A 19,200-nucleotide genomic window follows, 5' to 3' on the forward strand; every position below is an offset into this window, starting at 1 on the left:
GGTAGAGCATATAAGGTTGGAATAATTGGGTTTGCTACCTCAAGAAAATCAAAGTCCATTTTCGATATTATTCCATTGTTGAAGGCTCGTTTTATTAAATTCATATATATTGACAAGAAGTTAGCAGTGGGGTTAAAAATAAGTCTTTTGTAGCATAAGGGATCATCCAATTGGCGATATATCTCAGCCTTATACATTGATATTGGCCATAGGACAATATTCCCCCCTTTATCCGAGGGTTTAATCACTATGTCCTTCCAAGATTCTAAATCCCTTAAAGCATTCCTCTCTTGTACAGTGAGATTACATTTAGACTGTGAATATTTGATTTTACCCATTAATTTGTCAAGATCCCTGGATACTAGATCCCTGTATATTCTAACTTGTGGGCATATTAACAGGTCAGGAGAAAATCTAGATTTCTTCTTCAGTTGTAATTTTGCTGTATTTGTAACCGTTAATAAACATTGACCAGAATTGGTGTCTAATTCTTGCAAAGTTTGTAAAGCTTGTCTCTCCTCCTCAGTTTCTAGACTGAGTATTTGTACAGTAGCATCATTCATATCAGGATTGAGTCTCTCTTTATTACCAAAGAATTTTTTAAGGAGAAGTTTTCTAGTAAATAACGCAAGGTCTTTTTCCCATTCAAATCTGTTGAACGTTTTATTTGGGGAAAAAGTTAAACCCTTACTCAATACTTGAATATGTGTAATATCAAGTGGTTTGTCTGACAAATTTATAATTCTCAAAGTGTCTTCCATTATCTCTGTCGTCTGTTGTTCCTTCGAAATGTTTGAAGACCTTCTAATCCTTCCATCTGCTTCCTCTTTTTGTCTTTGGATCTTGCCCCTCCCCCTTCGTATCGGTTTGTGGGTACATGGCCCCCTCCTTCTGTGTCCCTTGAACCTCGACCTAAAAAATCTCTAGATTGAAATAATTGGTCTCTATTACCAGGAGAGGTTTCAGATATCTCACCTTCAGATGATTCTATTTCAGAGGTGCTAAATGAGGTAGTCGGTCTAGTGGACTTACGCACATCCCATCTAAATATTTTATTTTGGGCATAATCGTTTTTATCTCGTAAGAATTTTGTACGTTTTTTCTCCATAATAAATTTGTCATATTCATCTAGATCTTCCTTAACTTTTTCATACGCTTTCTTGAAGCGATCTAATCCTTCAAACTCCTTTAATTTGTCTCCTAATTTGGTAAGATCACTTGACAGAGGATACGCTTTCAACCAAGTTTGGGCTCCATGGCAAATGGCGGTAAACGCATTTCCCTCTGACACTTAATATCCTCGTGGTGGCCCATGTGCGGCGAGTGGGACCCTCCTCCTGCTCTACCAGTCCGTGACCTTCTAACACATTCTCACAGTCTTCTTTTTGTCCACACTCTTGACTAGCTTTTGTGGTCTCCCTTCCTCCCTCCTCCTTCTTATCCCCCCTCTTACACTCCCCCCAAACTTTTTTATATTGTCTGTTTTATGTAAGGTATAGCAAGAAATAACATAAAAAAACTGGTCAGTTTACATCTTAAGTTCCTTGTGATGTCGTTCCTGGATTTCATTACAATCTAAATGTCTTTATGTACACACTGTAACTTTCAGATCTCAAATCTTGTATGCCTTGTATTGCTTGACCATTTAAAATAAAGAATTATAAAAAAAAAAAAATTGGAATATCAATACCACTTCTGGCAATATATCTTGTAACTCCATGAAAAATTGTATGTATTACTGGGCAATCCTAAAGAAAATGCCAGAATGTACCAGCTCCATGTCAACATTTAGGGCAGAGAGAGCACGGTGATCCTCAGAATCTAATTAATTTTGTGGGTGCTAGGTATGTCCTCTGTAAAATATAAAATTGAATGTCCTGGTATTTAATGCAGAATGTATGACTACAAGTAACAACCTCCCAGTCTTTGTCATGAAAGGATCCATAATTTGCCTCCCATTTGGCACTAGGATCTGACAAAGCGTCTTTATACATCTCTGTTTGTAAAGAGAGGTACACATAAGAAATGAGGTTTCACAACCCCAAGTGTCTTACCAGGAGCTTTAGTTATTACCAGTGGTTGGGTGTGGATCTGAGTAGCCAATGTATGCCGTTATTGCGGGTATATGTAAAACATTTCTTTGGGATACCAAATTATGACAGAATTCTTCAAATGTTTATAGGGTACTACCTAAATATAGCTGACTCACAGAGGTTATACCATGGTGAACTCAGCTAGCTATGCCGCTTAAAGAAACCAGTTCTCTGTCACCCTCGAATGCTATAAGGGAGCGTTAGGGTCAGCAATCTCAACCCCAAGAATTATTTTGTGTGAAATTCCATATTCTTAGAGCATGCCAAAACCGATAGTGCCCACTGCCCTGCTCTGCCATCTCCCAGCTGAGCCTGCAATGAAGTATGACCATGCCCCTCCTGTTCAATTAGTAATGAGTAGTAATGAGTTCCTACTTGTCAATAGTAAAAATCCATTGTTTTAAGTGTGCCAGCTGAGCAGCATAGTAGTAGTACTAGGTCTTAGCTTGGGAAAATGTAGCTAGTGTAATTCTGGGCTTTTGCCCACCAGATTAGACCAGCCATATAGTGATACATTTTTTCTAAACATCTGCAGTGGTATAAACACTGTGGCATGCTGCAAGACATAATCATTTTGATCAAGGCTATTCTGTCTGACAAGGTCAGCCTTCTCTAAACCTGCAATCTATTGTTAAGGTATTCATTATGTAGACGGATATTTAAGTGTCTGTGCTATGATATGTAAGTAGTTACCCAAATGCCTATGTGCTTCATTTTTGTGGTTCATTGCAGTGGAAGTTGTCTGAGCGGATGGCAATTATTCAACGGTAGAATTTCCCAATTGATTTTAAGATCTGAAAGGGGGTCAAACCTATTTATTGTATGTAACGGGGTAGATCTTCGACATAATCGGCATGTCTCATAAACAACAGTCTGGACTTAGATTTTTTAATCAATAATCAGACCACTTCTTTTTCATCGGTACTTATGGTGCAACTCTATAAAAGCATGTAGCAATTTACGAGATAAGGTCAATACATTTTTTGAAAAGGAGTAATAAATTAAGGAGAATAAGGAGCATTTAAATGCCACGCATCAGTCAATACCATCTCCTTAACAAGACGGCTAACGCCGACCGCCTTACTGAGCTGCTGCTCTCTCTACCTATTAAGGTTCCCATCCAATACATTGTTGAAGTCTCTCAAGCATACAACCACATTTCTTGAGCTATTACATAGAGGAGGATTGTTGGCCCCAGTAGTCACTGCCGAGGAAGAATTTATAGTGCACCTAACAAACACATAGTGTCCACCTGGGTCTATCTAAACCTTTTCTAAAGCAAACCACAAACGTCAACATACTATTATCAACAGGTCTCTTGAGATTGCGGTGTGGAAGCCATGGTAAGCCCACCCTACTGATGACTTTTTTTAATGGCAGAGTCTTCCTCCTACCAAGTGTGTCTCAGTTAAACAGGTTATGTCAGTTGTCTTGGTCCATGACCGATTGACTTTATCATTTCACTCTCAAACATTCCAGGTCAAGGACCTGTGTTTTTTGTGTGCTTATTGGTCCAGCATGAAATTGTATATAATAGGCAAAGGGTCTATCCAGAATATAAAATACGAACTCAGTGGCCCCACTCAATCCTCTCCAGTGTACTCACAAAGCACCCAGCAGATAAGAGAAAGATCCCAACACACATGAAACAGCAATACCTTATAACAATAAAATAATATTTCTAGAGATAATGTGTATGTTCTCAAACAATAAATTCAATATCTGAACAAGAGTATGCCAATCAAAATAATGTTCTTCCATCCAATACACCTATTCCTACTTATGGCATATTGCCACCCTTAACAATTTACTTACTATCCATTGTAACCTTAAACAAACTAATACCCCCACCATGTATATTCAAACCCAGAAAGGGAAAAAAATTAGAAAGAGGAATCTAAAACAAAAGAACCCATTTACACCACAGTCCTACTCTACAATGAGAGGGGGAGAGATCAAACAAATAAAAATGCAAAAAATCTAAAGGACAGGGACTATACATTTTAGCAATTTCTCCCCTGCAAGATAACCTTTCAAGCAAATGTATTATTAAGGCATAAACATTGCCTTTGTATTAATCATTAAGCAAACTTTAATATACCCATAAATACATAACAAAATAGCATAGTAAAGGATAAAAGGAACAAAAAAACAATAAACACTAGGGGTAAAGGATACTCATCCTGAAATTAAATTTAAATCATGACTCCACCTATATTATTGAGTCCATGTTTGTAAATTCATGTAACCGGAAATTATACACTTTCTTGAGATCTTGGTTGCTGGCAGCCTCCAAGCCACTCCATGGCCTCTCTAGGAGTAGTAAAGACGTGTGTACTTTCATCCACCACTACATATAATAGAGCAGAAAATAACATGGAGTAAGGACATTGCAACTCGCTAAATCTGCGCATAACCTGTATAAATTGTGAGCAAAGTCTGGTAAAACAGTTATATTTTGGTATCTTCAGATTTCAACAGGTTCTTTTGGCCAAACATCCCTGTCATTTTAGTGCAAAAAATTGGAGATTAATGTACAAGATGGAACTCCTGGTTCAGGAGGCTGAGACGGGAACTGAAAAGCACTTTCAATTGCAAATTGAGGGGTATATGCCTCTTTGCTGAAATGAGCAAGCCCTCATTCCAAAAATGTTTCAGGTTAAGATCCTTCTACTTTTTCAGGTAGACACATAAATATGATGTTATTTCTTTACAGGCGACCTTACAGCTCTCACAACTTTTGTTTACAAGTGTTGCAGAGGAAAACCGTTGATTTCTCCTTTCATAGGAGACTGCTGTCCTCCAAATTGGAGATACGGTGCTCCACTTCACTCACTCTTTCTATTATGTTCTGGAGATGTTGCCTAATCAAGGAAAAATCATAGTGGATTTCACCAAATTTGTCCATTTGTTATTTTTCAGAGGACCCAAAAATCATCAAGATCTGTTGCAAAAATGTTTAGCATTCGGAAGTATCTCAGGATTTTGTGATGAAGCAGAGGCTGCTTAGGAAGAGCAGGTGTTGCTTAAGAGTTATTCGGTGGAGAAGATCTTACATATCTTTCAAGTTTCGCCAATGAGGCTCCAGTTTGCTTTTTTTGCCCATCACGGAACAATATGGTACTGACCGGAGAAAAGAGAGAAAAGTGAAAAGGAGGTAAAGGAGTGGTCTCCTCTAACCTAGACTCTCTGCCTAGTATTAAACATACCATTAAAGACATGTCACCCACAACATAGACTGCCCCTTAGCCGCCACCCACTGTAGATAAAAGAGTATACCTCAATAACATTCAGACTCCTGCAGCCATAGCAGAAAAGTATATAAGCTAAAACGGCAGTCAGAAAAAATATTTTTCTTATACAAACATTTCCCTTTCTGATCTTTCTGAAAATATGCTCTTGCTGTATAAGAGAATAAATAATAAGGCAGCAACATTTACGCTAGCTGAGAGTAACTGATATAAATAGTTACCCATTCATAATCAGGCAGAAAAGTAATATCTGCTATATTGATTGCTATCCTATAGGAGGATGATTAATAGTTCAGCAGTTGTATATAGTCAGTAGTGTTTATTAAATGATGCAGTATATTCACCAAGTGATGAGCTTACAGGGACATATAAAACAATGCAGTCTGAAGTGGCCACTTCACAAATAAGCAAACTTACTAATCAGACAAATGCCAAAGCAGAGTGACTCCACCATGAATGATTACAGGTAGTAGTAGTTTCTGGAGACCTGGAAATCCTCCTGCCAGTGATTTGAATACAAATGGTAACTCCAATGTGTTGCTCCAACGTATGTGCTCAGACAGCCATGGAGACAGCTTGGATTTAGAGACAAGATGACAGTGTGCAGAATTTTCATGGGCAATATCTGGGGCAGCAGACAGTCTCCAAGCAAGAGAGCAAGGGGTACCCCTTATCGTGTCCTGATCTCAAGCTGTGCACTCACTCCCCATACACAAGTGCAGCTCTGGATAAAAACAGGGATGGTCTGTTGTGTGAGATGAAAGGAGGAAGTTCACTTTGTCTTGGATTTTTCTTTCATTTTAATGATTGACACAACTTCCACCCTCACCCATCTCTTCCCTCGGCTGCTACTTTAGTGTCTTTTTGTGAGATTGGTGACTTGTGTCATTAGATACTTGGGAACTTGGAGCCAGTGCAGCGCTCTTACCTGGATTAGATTCCAGGTCACTATTATTATCAGTAGCCAGTTCTGAGCAATTCTGGAAGTGCTGATTTATGAGTGAAGCATTTTTGTGTCTATCTATCTTGTCTTCTTTTGCTGGTGACAATGATAGTTATATTTGGAAAGCTCCTGTGTCCCAGAAATCCCCAGATCTCATTTGTAGTAACTGCAAACCTTGTCCAATCTGTTTTAGATCTATTTCAAGTCATCTGCACATTTTTATAATTCTGTTTCTATTTTGTAGCTTCAAAAGTTTACTCCGTGTTACTCAAATTTATCCAGGTATATTCAAGAGAGGAAAATGTCACAGGATAAATTCAGCAGATTAAACTATTGATACAATTTTTTTGACAGCAACTCTTATTTGGATTGCAAATTTTTCATTTGGTCATGAAGAATATAATTTGTTTCAGGTTAGTAAGTTCCATCTTAGAAAAGACAGCAGTAAAAGTTACTAAGAGTAGAAATATTTAGGATTTGACTTGATGTGCAGTATTACCCATGGGTGGAATATTTGTTTTTCATACAGATAACAAATGCACGATCCTACTGTATACTCGTGTACCATTCAGCTCCTCATAGTTTCTATTTTGCAAAACACTTAATTGTTCTTTTAAATTGATAGTTTGAGGTATACATAGAATTGACGTGGTTGAACTAAGTAAATAAACAGATTGACATGTTTTCTGTACATCTTAAAATTAAGTTTTGTTTTGATCCCCTTGTAACCATACTAAGGGCTAGATTTACTATCAGGCGTGTTTGTAAACCCGCCGACTTTCGGTGGGTTTGGCGGCGGTTTAGCCATCGCCGGATTTACTAAGGCTAAACCCGCCGTCCAAACGGCCAGAAATTGTTTCCAAACCCGCCTCTGTATAAAGCGCCATGACGGTTTCAACAATGTTCAACATAGAAACAGCCGGATTTACTATTAGGGGGTTTATAAAGCCGCCAGAAAACCGCCATTCAATAGACCAAAATGAAAGCGCTGCTTGTGAGCAGCGAGATTGCTCAGTGTGCTGTTTGAGGTATTTAGCCATTTTTAACATAAGAGAAAGAGCCATTTTGTGCAAAGTTTCCTCCTTTAGGATTGTATATGGGAAATGGGCAAACTGTCATGTAATTTGAGGGTATGTTTTTGGTTTTTTTCCACCCAGTATTATTGCATCCTATTTACTGATGTAAAGGTTTTTTTTTTTGTTTTCCAGTTACAACAAATCCTCAAAAATACTGTTGTTTTTTCAAAATCAGGATGCACAATATGTCATTACATAGGTAACCCTTACTTTAATGGTAATGCAATCCAAAAGTTACAAAATCAAAAAGGTGTTTCTGCCTGAATAAATCACAGTCAATGACAGTCTAGCGGCCAGCAGTTAATCAGGTGTGGGTTTTTGGAGAATGGCTTTTGTGGTGAATGTGGTGCATTCTGGACAGTGTATGTTTGCAGCTTTTTACCTGATGGAGGCAGAAAGGCGCCTGGAGGAGGATGTACAACAGTTGTCATCTCTTCCGCGGACCCTGCGCAGACCGGCCACTCCACGTGCATTTAAAGTGCGTTTGAATCTGGAATCTTTGGCTGATGTGGACGTAGTACCAATGTTTGTAGTCATGTAAACCAGGTTCCTAGATATATTTGGTGGGGTGCTTATGTATGCACCTGTAAAGGTGTCTGATATTATCCTGGCTTGCTGTCTGATACATAATCTAGCTTTACATCAACTTACCCCACCGATTATTGCAGTAGACAGTGAACAAGTAGGGGCCCATGTCCCATTTGGTGATGTGCAGAGCACAGAGGGGGAGGCAGATTTGAGACCGTCTCATTACAAACTACTTTAAATGTAAGTGCATACTATAAAAAACATATATTGGTTTGTTTTTTTTATGTCAGTGCAATGGTTTTTTTTATGGAATTTTTTAATAAAATTGGACCCTTTAAACAGAGGATAGTGTGTACTCTGGATGTTGTAATTGTGAAAATCCCTGGAAAGTGACAGTCAGAGGTCAATGTGTATGTGAAATTAGTGCATCGTTTTAAAGAAAACAGTATACTTTTGTTTAATGTGCAGAAAAGAAAGACTGATACCAATGAAATATAACTGCATTTATTGCATTACAACACAATAAAAGAAAAAGTATAACGCTTACACATACATAACAAAACATTCCCCAATAATACAATTTTTGCCCTAGCGCCGCCTTTTCGCTGGCATATCACTATGTTTTGCCCCACTCTCTACCCTCCCTCACCCACCCCTGGTGCGAGCACCTCTCCTTGGAGGAGTGCTATGTGCCGATCTGCTTGGCGTACTAGCAGTACTGGTGGAGGCCGATGAAAAAGGTGCCGGTAAGTGGGCAATGAGTTCCTGCTGTAGTTGGCCTGCCAGCCGGGTAACATTTGCATTCCCCTCGCGAACGGAGGAATGCATGGCGTCCACAGCCGCAGTCATTTGGGCCAGCTGCACGTTGGTTTGCTCCAAAGCGCTTGCCAGCCGGTTTATTCCAGCAGGGATTTGGCTATTGGAGCGGTGAATCCGCCTCAACTGTGCCGCGATTTGGGACATGTGCCGAGTTTGGCTGTCCATAAACTTACACTGCCGTAACTGAAAATTAGCAATGGATTGGGCCATTTCTCACCCTGTATCCATCTAAGGAGCTGCAGATTGTTGCTCGGATGACTGTTCCGCAGGGCCAGGTGCTTGTTCCTGGCGCGTAGACACGGGGACATCTACCATTTCTAAAGTGATGACTGTGTCTCCTTGTGGGTCATCAGTAGGTGACATCTGCGCAGACTGGTGCTGGCCTTGCAGAGATGCTGAGGTTCCTGTGGTGAAATAACCAAGGTAAGTATATAGGAAATAACATGTTTGTAAATTGCATTCTGGTCAATGTACCCAAAAAAAAAACATTTAACAACTAAAGAATAGTTACCAATGTCTACCTTCAGGATTAGTTGTCCTCTGCGACCTGATGAAGGATGCTACTCATATGTTTTAGGATTAAAATCTCATTTTGCCTATGCGTTACAGTGATGGGTTAAAAATGTAAAAAAAAAATTATGTTAACATTGAGGGTGTTTGTATCAAAATGCTGCAAGACCGTGCTTTGGGGTAAGTAATACTATGTTAGGTCACCCTCTGTGTAGTACATGATGGGGGATATAGACTAAACTGGGAGTTTGAAAATGTGGAGATGTTGCCTATAGCAATCATATCATATAACAATCGGATTGTAGCTGACTGTCACTCACCGGACTGTGAGTGCTTCTTCCCAGACATTTAGGAACCGTGGCCGTCCGCCATCCTGAGGGTCTGCGCATGCGCAGCCCTTTCTAACCCTTCAGTGTATGTTCCTTTAACTTAATTGGCAGATCAGGCAACACTCCCTATATTAAGCACCTGTGGTAAATACCACGTTGCCTGATCTTGGAGTCTCATTCCCCATGAGCCTCTGAAGGTGTTCCTGTGTTTCCTTGTGTATTCAGTGCTGCTGATTCCTGTGGTTTCCAAGCCACTTCTACCTCTGTGGTTTCCAAACCACTTCTACTACTGTGGTTCCCATACCACTTCTACCTTCCTGTGTATCATCGTGACTGTTAGCTGATTCCTATCCGCTGCCTCCGTGCACTACAGTCTTCAAGCCACTTCATCTCTATCATATAACATTGTGACTGTTAGCTGATTCCTATCCGCTGCTTCCGTGCACTACAGTCTTCAATCTACAACTACTCACCTGTGCATCATCGTGACTGTTAGCTGATTCCTATCCGCTGCCTCCGTGCACTACAGTCTTCAACCTGCAACTCGTCTGTGTTCCATCAGGACTGTTAGCCGATTCCTATCCGCTGCCTCCGTGCACTACAGTCTACTACCTGCAACTCGTCTGTGTTTCATCGTGACTGTTGGCTGATTCCTATCCGCTGCCTCTGTGCGCTTCAGTCTTCAGCTCATCTCAACTCTCCCGTGTTTCCTCGAGACTGCCACTACTATTGCTATCCGCTACTCTCCGTGATCATCAGTACCAGCTCAACTCTGCTCTCCCGTGTGCCATCGTTACTGCACCTGCTGGTTGCTATTGGCTACCTCCGTGTGTCTGCAGAGTCCTGCTGCTGCTTCTCCTCATCTCTACTCGTCCTTCAACTGCTGATCCACTCTCCATGCTTTCCTGTGTTCCCGCTGGTCTCTACCCGCCTGTCAGCATTGGATTCGTGTCTCACTACTTACCTCCCCGCTAGACCATCGCTATTCTTCAGGGTCCTCCAGGAGTCCAGTTCCACACTCTACTGATTCCTGTGTTTACGTTTCCCTGCTGGTCTATCTACCTGTGCGCTGCACCTACTTGACTACCGCTTCACCCATCCAGGGACTTCGCTTCCTGCCGGCCTCCTGCCGTTCAGGTATCTCTGCACTCCTGTCTGACAGCCTGCTTCTGAACCACGGTATGCATACTTCTCATTGACTGTGCTGGTGTATTGCATATCTTGCTGGACTGTGTTGGTTCTTCTCTGGAGTTGTTATCCGCTGAGTCTACTGCCATCATTGACTGTGTTATCTTGTGCCGGATTACCTCAAGAGACTTTCTATTATTACAGTGCTGTTCAGTCATTTATATATTGTGCATATTATTGTGGATCAAGTTTAAGGTGCCCGTGTATCTCCTGTGTTGCAGTCTCTCCCCGTGCTCCTCCTCACATATATATTCAGTGGTACAACTTGCTAGAGGCAGACCACTGATCCCTGTTCCCTGTGTCACTTGTTCCAGTATCCTTTCACATAGCAGTGGTACAACTTGCTAACGCAGACCACTGACTCCCCGGATACCTCCACTTGGATTCCATTCCTTCACTCAAGACAGCGGTACAGACCGCTGACTCTCATCACCTCCTCGTTTCTGTTGGACATTCCTCCTCACTATAGCAGTGGTACAACTTGCTACCGCAGACCACTGACTACCTTCACGTGTCCTTTGTCCATACAGTTCCTCGTGTATTATTACCTCCATATTACCAGTGCTGCTAGTCATAGACTTTCCTGAGCATCTCATCATCTGCTATTTCCTGTTCCGTGATCATCCTGCTACCAGAGTACCATTATACCACCTATATTGCTCTGGTAAGCCTATCACCTGGTGATCCCTGGGTAAAGACTCCTAGTGCCCGTGACACTGACATTTTGAAGAACGCATTAAATAAATTATTTATAAAATCTAAATAGGTTGCTATAGGCAACATCTCTAGGTTTCCAAACCCTCAGTTTAGTAAATGTTGCCCTATGTTCTCATTGCAAACCATATAATAATCACTAAATATAACATGGACACGAACATTTGTACACAAAAACATCCAAGTCCATTATTTCTCCCCCAAACAAAGAACACGCACCTGCTTGCTCTTCAGAGCCAGAATCTCTTGCTGAAGGTGGAGGTGTAGACCTTGGACTGGGAGTAAACTGGCGTCCTGGCGAATCTGGATGTATTAGACAATGCATACAATGTATTTGCAGCAAAAAACAATTTTCAAAGAAAAATTTTATTGAAAAAATGTGTTTGCAAATGTAAAAACAGTTCATAATTTTTTTTAGCCCTTTACATACTGATTGTCTAAAAAATGCATTTTTAAGAAAATAAACACATTTTTAAAATTGTTATCGTAAAAAGGACAAATAACTCACCAACTCCTTGGGCAAACGAGGGTGAATCTGTGTCTTGCACATTAATTCCCTCCACAATTTCACGGGGCATTATCTGCCGCAGCTCCTCCTCATAGCTGGTGTATTCAATGCGAAGAGCGGGCCACCACCCGTGCGTCTTGTGGACCTCCTTTCCTGGGCCATCTTCTCTTTAAGCCTCCTCTTGATGTCTGAGAAGCGCTTGCGGCAGTGCTCAACTGTCCTCTTTAGTGGGCCCACCGCGTTCACAGCATCACACACTCTCCCCCACAGTTGGTGATGCCGCCTTAGAGGAGTCCGGGCTGCCAGGTTCTTTAGGATGAGCTCATAGCAGGGAACTATGTGGTGCATCAGAACACAATTTTCGTCGTGGGAGAATCGGACATTTCGCCCTGTCTACGTCTTCCTGCCCTCTCCTGACTCCTCAACCTCTCCCTCTCCCTCCTCTGCCCCCTCAACCTCCATCTCCCTCTCCTCAGCCTGTTCTCCCCTCCTATCTCTGGACATAATGACAAATAAATGCCAAACACAGAAAACACAGAAAGATTTACAAACACAAAGGACAAACTACACTAAATACAGACACACTCTCCAGACAGGCACACACAAGTAACACAGACAAAGGACAAGTCAAATACAAAAAATACAAGACAGAAAATAAAAGAGAAAATAAATGTACAAAACAGAAAAAAACCACAGGACTACTCACACTTCAATCAGATATCGCTCACCAATCCACCAAACTCCAACTCTCACCAATTGTCACCAAAGCTCAAACCAACTAACTCCTCTCTCAAAACTCCTCAAAACCCTATCAGAGAAAAAAGTGTCAGGCCAATGGTTTATATAGGGCTTGTGATGGCAAATCTCCTGACTTTGAAAATAGCCAATAGTAACAGGCCAGGACACAGGTGAAATTTTCAAAAAAACCGCCTTTACACAAAAGCGCCGTCATTTCAAGCAAAAGCGCCATGTTCTATTCAAAGCCGCCGGCGGCTTTTAGCATTACATCCCGCCGTGACATCGCCGGCGGCTTCAAATTGAAGCTGAAATGCGCCCATTAGTAAATCCGGCTGTTTGCAATGCAAACCCGCCGGAAAACTGCCGCGATGCATGGCGGCTTGAAGCCGCCATGCATCACGCCTGATAGTAAATCTAGCCCTAAGTGTCCTTTAAAGAACTCTGTTCCTACCAAAATATTTTTACTAGAGCTCAATTTACTAACCACACTTTTGCACCTCTGCATTAGCAGCAGAGAAGCCAAACATAATAAAACAAAATGACCTTTTTTTGTCCTGTACTGCAAGACACTATCAAATTATTGTCCTATAAACTCCTTCATTATACAGCTTCTCCTGACAGATTGTTTTCTTTCTATTTAAAGATATTTCATGCTTTGATAAGTATGTAAATAATAATTTAAACACTATTGGAGTCAAACTATGGTATCTAAATTGTTACTTTACAGATGCTGTTCAACTGACATTTATATTACAGCCTATGTCTGCTGTCAGCTTACTGTGGATCCAATAGAGATTGTTTTATAAAATGTGTTAATGAAGATCGATTTTCCTTACACAGCAGAGAACAGCAAGAATGGAGCGTTTCAGATTTCTGTTGCTGACTATTAACATAACCGAGTGCAGACTTGGGAAGGAAACATAAAAAATATTGCACAGATAATTGTATAATGGGGTTTGTAACTGGGAGGTAAAAGGCCACAAGATTAGACCTGTAACAAAGACGACATAAAAGAACAGAAAAGAGGACATATTGACAAGAGCCATTATGTGGGCAACAAGTTGAGGTTTTTTGAATCCCGAATCTTTGCTGCTCATATTCCTGGTGTGTTTCAGGAGTGATACAATCAGAATAGAAATGGCTGCACCAAATATGAGGAACGGTAAGAAGGATCCTCCAAAGTCGATGATGATTAAATTGAAGCAATTTATTTCCAGAGTTATATTTCCATCATAAGTACCATTGATGAAATGTGTAGAATTCATGTGACGTACTGAGAACACGAACCATACACTTGTCAGACTGGAGAGAACAGACACCATCATTGATGAAAGAAGCAGCCACGGCACCAATCTGGAGATGTTCATCTTAAGTCTCAGAAATAATCTGTTGCTATAGTTTGTGATCTTTACACAGTAGAACACACAGAGCACGGTGCCCCACCACAGGCTGCAGAACTCTACAGACAATATTGCAATTGCAAAACACTCCAAAATGTTTTTAACTTGATTTACAATCTCAGCATGAAATAGCCATAAAATTAGAAGAATGATCCTCACGGCTCCCAGGCTGGTCACGATAATGTCCACAGTTTGTAGAGTTTGACCCTTCTGCCACCAAATGAAGTTTTTTGTCACTATAAATGCATTGAGAAGTAATCCGATGATCACCAACGTGTAAAGTGCAATTGATAACAAAAGAAAAGTTGTGTAATCCATCTTTACTTTTTCAAAATCATGAAATTTTGTCAGAGAATCATCATAACCACCCAGCACTGTACTTCTTGTTTATTCTGGATGAGACACCTGCTGTGTGACATGAGATGATATTGAGCTATAATTAAATATAGAACTGCTTGTATATATTTTGCATGATATTTGGTTGTCGATCTACAAGTAAGTAAATCATTGAGAATAAATTTGAGTGTAATCATTTTCATAACTCTAATCAGTGTGACAATCTTCTCTGCTACGTATCTGATAAAGCACCTGATAGCTTTGGAGGAATAGGAATGATGTTTAACTGCAATATACAATCTATACTTCAAAATAATATTTATCATCATTATCATCATCATCATTTAATTATATAGCGCCACTAATTCTGCAGCGCTGTACAGAGAACTCATTCACATCAGTCCCTGCCCCATTGGAGCTTACAGTCTAAATTCCCAAATACAGACACACACTCACACAGACAGACAGAGAGGGAGACAGACAGAGACTAGGGTCAATTTTTTTTTTTTATAGCAGCCAATTGACCTAACAGTATGTTTTTGGAGTGTTGGAGGAAACCGGAGCACCCGGAGGAAACCCACGTAAACACAGAGAGAACATGCAAACTCCACACAGATAAAGCCATGGTCGGGAATTGAACTCATGACCCCAGTGCTGATAGGCAGAAGTGCTAACCACTAGGCCATATTTATCAAAATTGCAATGGAATTTAAAGGTCAGATTATTTTTTTATTACTTATTTAAAAAAACACTGACAACTGTGGATCCCTGTAAGTTCTAGTCCTAAATAGATGTATAGGTTAGGGTAACAATGAATAGATACACTTGATTATAAACCTTTAGCTTTAATAGTCATATAAATGTAATGACCCTGAGTGTCCATGGGGACCTAAGTGTTTAAAAAACAGGTGTATCTTGGACCCTCTGGCTCCTGCCTGAAAGTGTCTTGGCTATATTTTCAGTTCTAAATTTAAAGCAAAGTTCATATGTCTTTGAGTCCCGCTTTTTTCCCCCATCCACTCTAACCCTTTGGAGCAACCTCAAAGAATCACCAGTGAAATAATTAGTACCACCTGTAGATCTTTTAAAATGTGTCCATCAGTAATTACTACACCTGTGCTCCAGCTCGGGGATATCGAAAACATGCACTATTAGGAGGCAGTGAGGACTGGATTTGGGAAACACTGATATAGAGGAAGGTAAGTGACAGTAGACCCAACCAGAGAAGCAGAAAAGGGGTTAGTGGGAAAATCAGAGTTAAGTGAAGCTAAGCAGAACAGCAATGGTATGAGAATCAGCACTGTTTTGAAAATTAAGCCCAAATTGGTCCCAAGACAAAGACATGGTAATCGCAAATATAGCAGATGGAATTCAGAAGAACACCAATGGAGGAAAAAATTGTGGAGATCCCATATATTGGGTTGTGTCCTATGCCAGGTACGCCTCATCATCTACCATACAAGAGAGAGAGACCAGCAGGAGCCAAGGGAAGTAGTTATCCATTTTTGTACATTTTAGAGGGGAAGGTGAAGAGCCTGGGTTAAATTGACTCAGTTGCTTTGGAATCTGGAGAAAAATAGAAAAGGTTGATTAGGGTTTTAGGCATTGGAGTGCAGAGGAGGATCTAACAACATGTTTAATACCCACAGAGGAGGCTTTATAGGTTCAGAACCTGAGAGGTTCATATAGACTGTTTGTGCAGAAGATTCAAGAGGCTTGTATCCGATGTCTATGCAGGACTCTCAGAGAGTGAGTAAAGGAAAAGTGGACTCTTACTTTGGCCCTGGATGAGCCATGATCAGGAAGCCACACTGAGGCCAGAATAACACCTTGTTTTAAATTCTTGTTATTGTAAAATATGGGAGCTGCGCACACTCTCACCTCTCATGGAAATGTTTCTCTGATCACTCACAAATTTAGGCTTTTAGAATGCCTTACAATTGATCAAAGTTTATCGTTGAAGATTTCAACTGTTTTGCAAATAAATAATATACATGCATCCAAGATGGTGCCACAAAATATTTCTGTTATATAGCTTTCTTTTCTTTTTTGTCAGGACAGCAATAATATTTAAACAGTACAATTCTCACTTGACAATCTCTAGCACGAATTTGCAATAATTCCACTCTCTATTAGATCAGTCAGCTTGTCCACCACCGATTACCCAGTGCACAGGAAACACCAAATTTTAAAGTCTAAACTCCTCGCCAGATTTAGCTTGATAGACAGATGTCAAACCCAATGCAACACAATGCAATGTTAATTTCACTTCCACCAGTCTGCACCTCCTTTCACACAAAGTGTGGATATAAAAATATGTTAAAATTGTGTATTTTTTGTGATGATGTTTAAGCTGGTATATAATTATATTTTTAAGTTGTAGCATGTATGAAAGAGCATGACTTTGTAAACTCATGTACACATGCAACATTGTCTCAACCTTAACAGCAGGATTATATTCCACTGTCCAATAAATTCCTGCATGAATGTGTATCACACCAAGGGGTGGGTCACATAGCCTTTATTTAGCTGTGTGTCTGTGTGTGTTAAGATAATGAAAATCAGTTATTTGTTTAATTATAGATGACTGTATTAGGTAATCAAATGTAATGTCTCTGTGTTATGACCTCTCCTGTATAAGAAAGCTCTGAAGATGCCACCGAACAATACCTAATTGTATCTTCTGCTATCCCTTTGTCTGTTTGTAGATCTGTGACCAGTAAACACAGAAAAGGACATTTCTGCCTTTAAAAGAGAGCTCCCAAAACACCAGAGGACAAATCACTACCCAGGTATAGCTGTAGTCAGGCTGATGTTGACATTTTGGTCTCTGCAAGTTGAAAGAGAAGGGGCAATTGGTCCCAGTAGTACAGTCCTTTGTTCTGATCTGTCTCAGAGTGAGAGCTGTGTGCCGGTAACTTGGGATAGATACCTTACTGGTAGCCTTAAAGGAGAAAGCATCTGCATCCTTAGAGAAGATTGGATGGACAGCGCTCCCTCAGAGTGACTAGGATACTGGTGAGGAGCTTTTATTATGCCCTGTATGTGGGTTGTGCAAGTCTGTATGTGTGCTGGCTCTCATTTTGGAGTTGCTTTGCTTTCCAATACTCTGCTCTATGATTGCTTCTCAGAGCACGTGTGGGCTAGATCACGTCACTTGTGCATCTCTTCCATACCTGTGAGCAAAATGTCGGCTTGTCATTCATTCATTGTAACCTAACAAAGGGGGGTAGATCGATGGGAAATACACCCTGCTATTCACACTTACAGGACTTGATAACAGTAACCTGTAATTGCAGGCACCTGATAGCACCTGATTACAGGCACTAGATTTAGAAGTGTGGTAGTTCTTATCCTAGCTGAGCTTTAAATGTCAGGGTAGAAATAGTGTAAAATTTTTGTGCAACTACCAGGAAAAGCAGACAGTAAATTACTTATGTTTAAAATTTCAGACACATATTTTAAACCATTACTGTGTGATATGGTTTAGCTAAGGTTCAAAGTAACACATTTATTGTGACTTAATTTGCTTCTTTCCTCCTTTCCTCATCACAAACTTACTGAGGAATTACATTTTAAGCAACACAGAGGGTGTCACTCACCGGACTGCGAGTGCCTCTGCGCTGGTGCGTGGCTCCCTAGCCTTCCTGCCGGCACCTAGCCTGAACCGCGGCCGTCCGCCATCCTGTTGGTCTGCGCATGCGCAGCTCCCAAGAACTCTTGTGACTGTTGCTTTTAATCTAAATTGGTTGATCAGGCAACTCCCGATTTAAGGCACCTGTGTGCATTACCTCATTGCCTGATCTTGGAGTCTCATTCCCTGTGAGTCTCTGAAGGTGTCTCCTGTGTTCTACTAGTGTCTTCAGTTTCCTGCTGATTCCTGATTTACTCATCGCTGGTTTCCAAACCCGCTACTGTCTCCTGTGTACTACTAGTGTCTTCAGTTCCTGTGGATTCCCTGTGCTACTCATCGCTGGTTTCCATACCTGCTACAGTCTCCTGTTTCCTGCCTGTGTCCTCAGCTGGACTCTAATTACCGGATCTACTCACCTGTGGTTTCTACACTTGTCTCTGCCGTCCAGAATCTCTGCAGTTCCTGCATCTCCCTGTGGACAGACTGTTCTACTGAATAGCGGTAGGCCTATCTGTTATTGACTTTCTACGTTTTACTCTGCATGTCCACTAGGACAAGTTTCCACGCTCAGCAGCGGTATCCATACCCGCTATAGACTGTTATTGTTACGCTGCATACCTGTTTGGAATTAACCGTACTACTCAGTCGTTATATGCATCATTGTGATTGACTATCCATTATTGGCCTGCATATCTGTGCTGAGCAAGTCTCTACCAAGCAGCGCCACACATACCGGTATATAGACGTTGTTGGATACGCTGCACATCTATTGGGATCAAGTTCCTCTGTGCTCTCAGTGTCTGCATCCTATTATCTTTGTATGCTTCCACTCATCGACACCTGTACACATCCTCACCTATTAAGCAGTGGTACAACTTGCTATACGCAGAGCACTGACTTCCCCGCTACCTACCTGCACCTGGACAAGTCTTCTCACCATAAGCACATAAGCAGTGGTACAACTTGCTGTACGCAGACCACTGACTTCCGCGCTACCTACCTGCACCTGGACAAGTCTACTCACCATAAGCAGTGGTACAACTTGCTGTACGCAGACCACTGACTTCCCCGCTACCTACCTGCACCTGGACAAGTCTTCTCACCATAAGCAGTGGTACAACTTGCTGTACGCA

At 41.0% G+C, this 19,200-nt stretch overlaps 1 protein-coding gene across 1 annotated transcript; it reads right to left on the minus strand.

The window, feature by feature from the left end:
* Window positions 1-760: 760 nt before the first annotated feature.
* On the minus strand, window positions 761-14,415 carry LOC142143075 (taste receptor type 2 member 4-like). The gene is made up of 2 exons (XM_075200789.1): window positions 13,689-14,415; window positions 761-1,200 (listed from the first exon to the last, which is right to left on the minus strand). The coding sequence occupies exons 1-2, from the start codon at window positions 14,413-14,415 to the stop codon at window positions 761-763; spliced, it is 1,167 nt and encodes a 388-aa protein (XP_075056890.1).
* Between the last annotated feature and the right edge of the window lie 4,785 nt (window positions 14,416-19,200).

The sequence above is a fragment of the Mixophyes fleayi genome, chromosome 3 (genome assembly GCF_038048845.1).
Source record: "Mixophyes fleayi isolate aMixFle1 chromosome 3, aMixFle1.hap1, whole genome shotgun sequence".
Taxonomy (NCBI): domain Eukaryota; kingdom Metazoa; phylum Chordata; class Amphibia; order Anura; family Limnodynastidae; genus Mixophyes; species Mixophyes fleayi.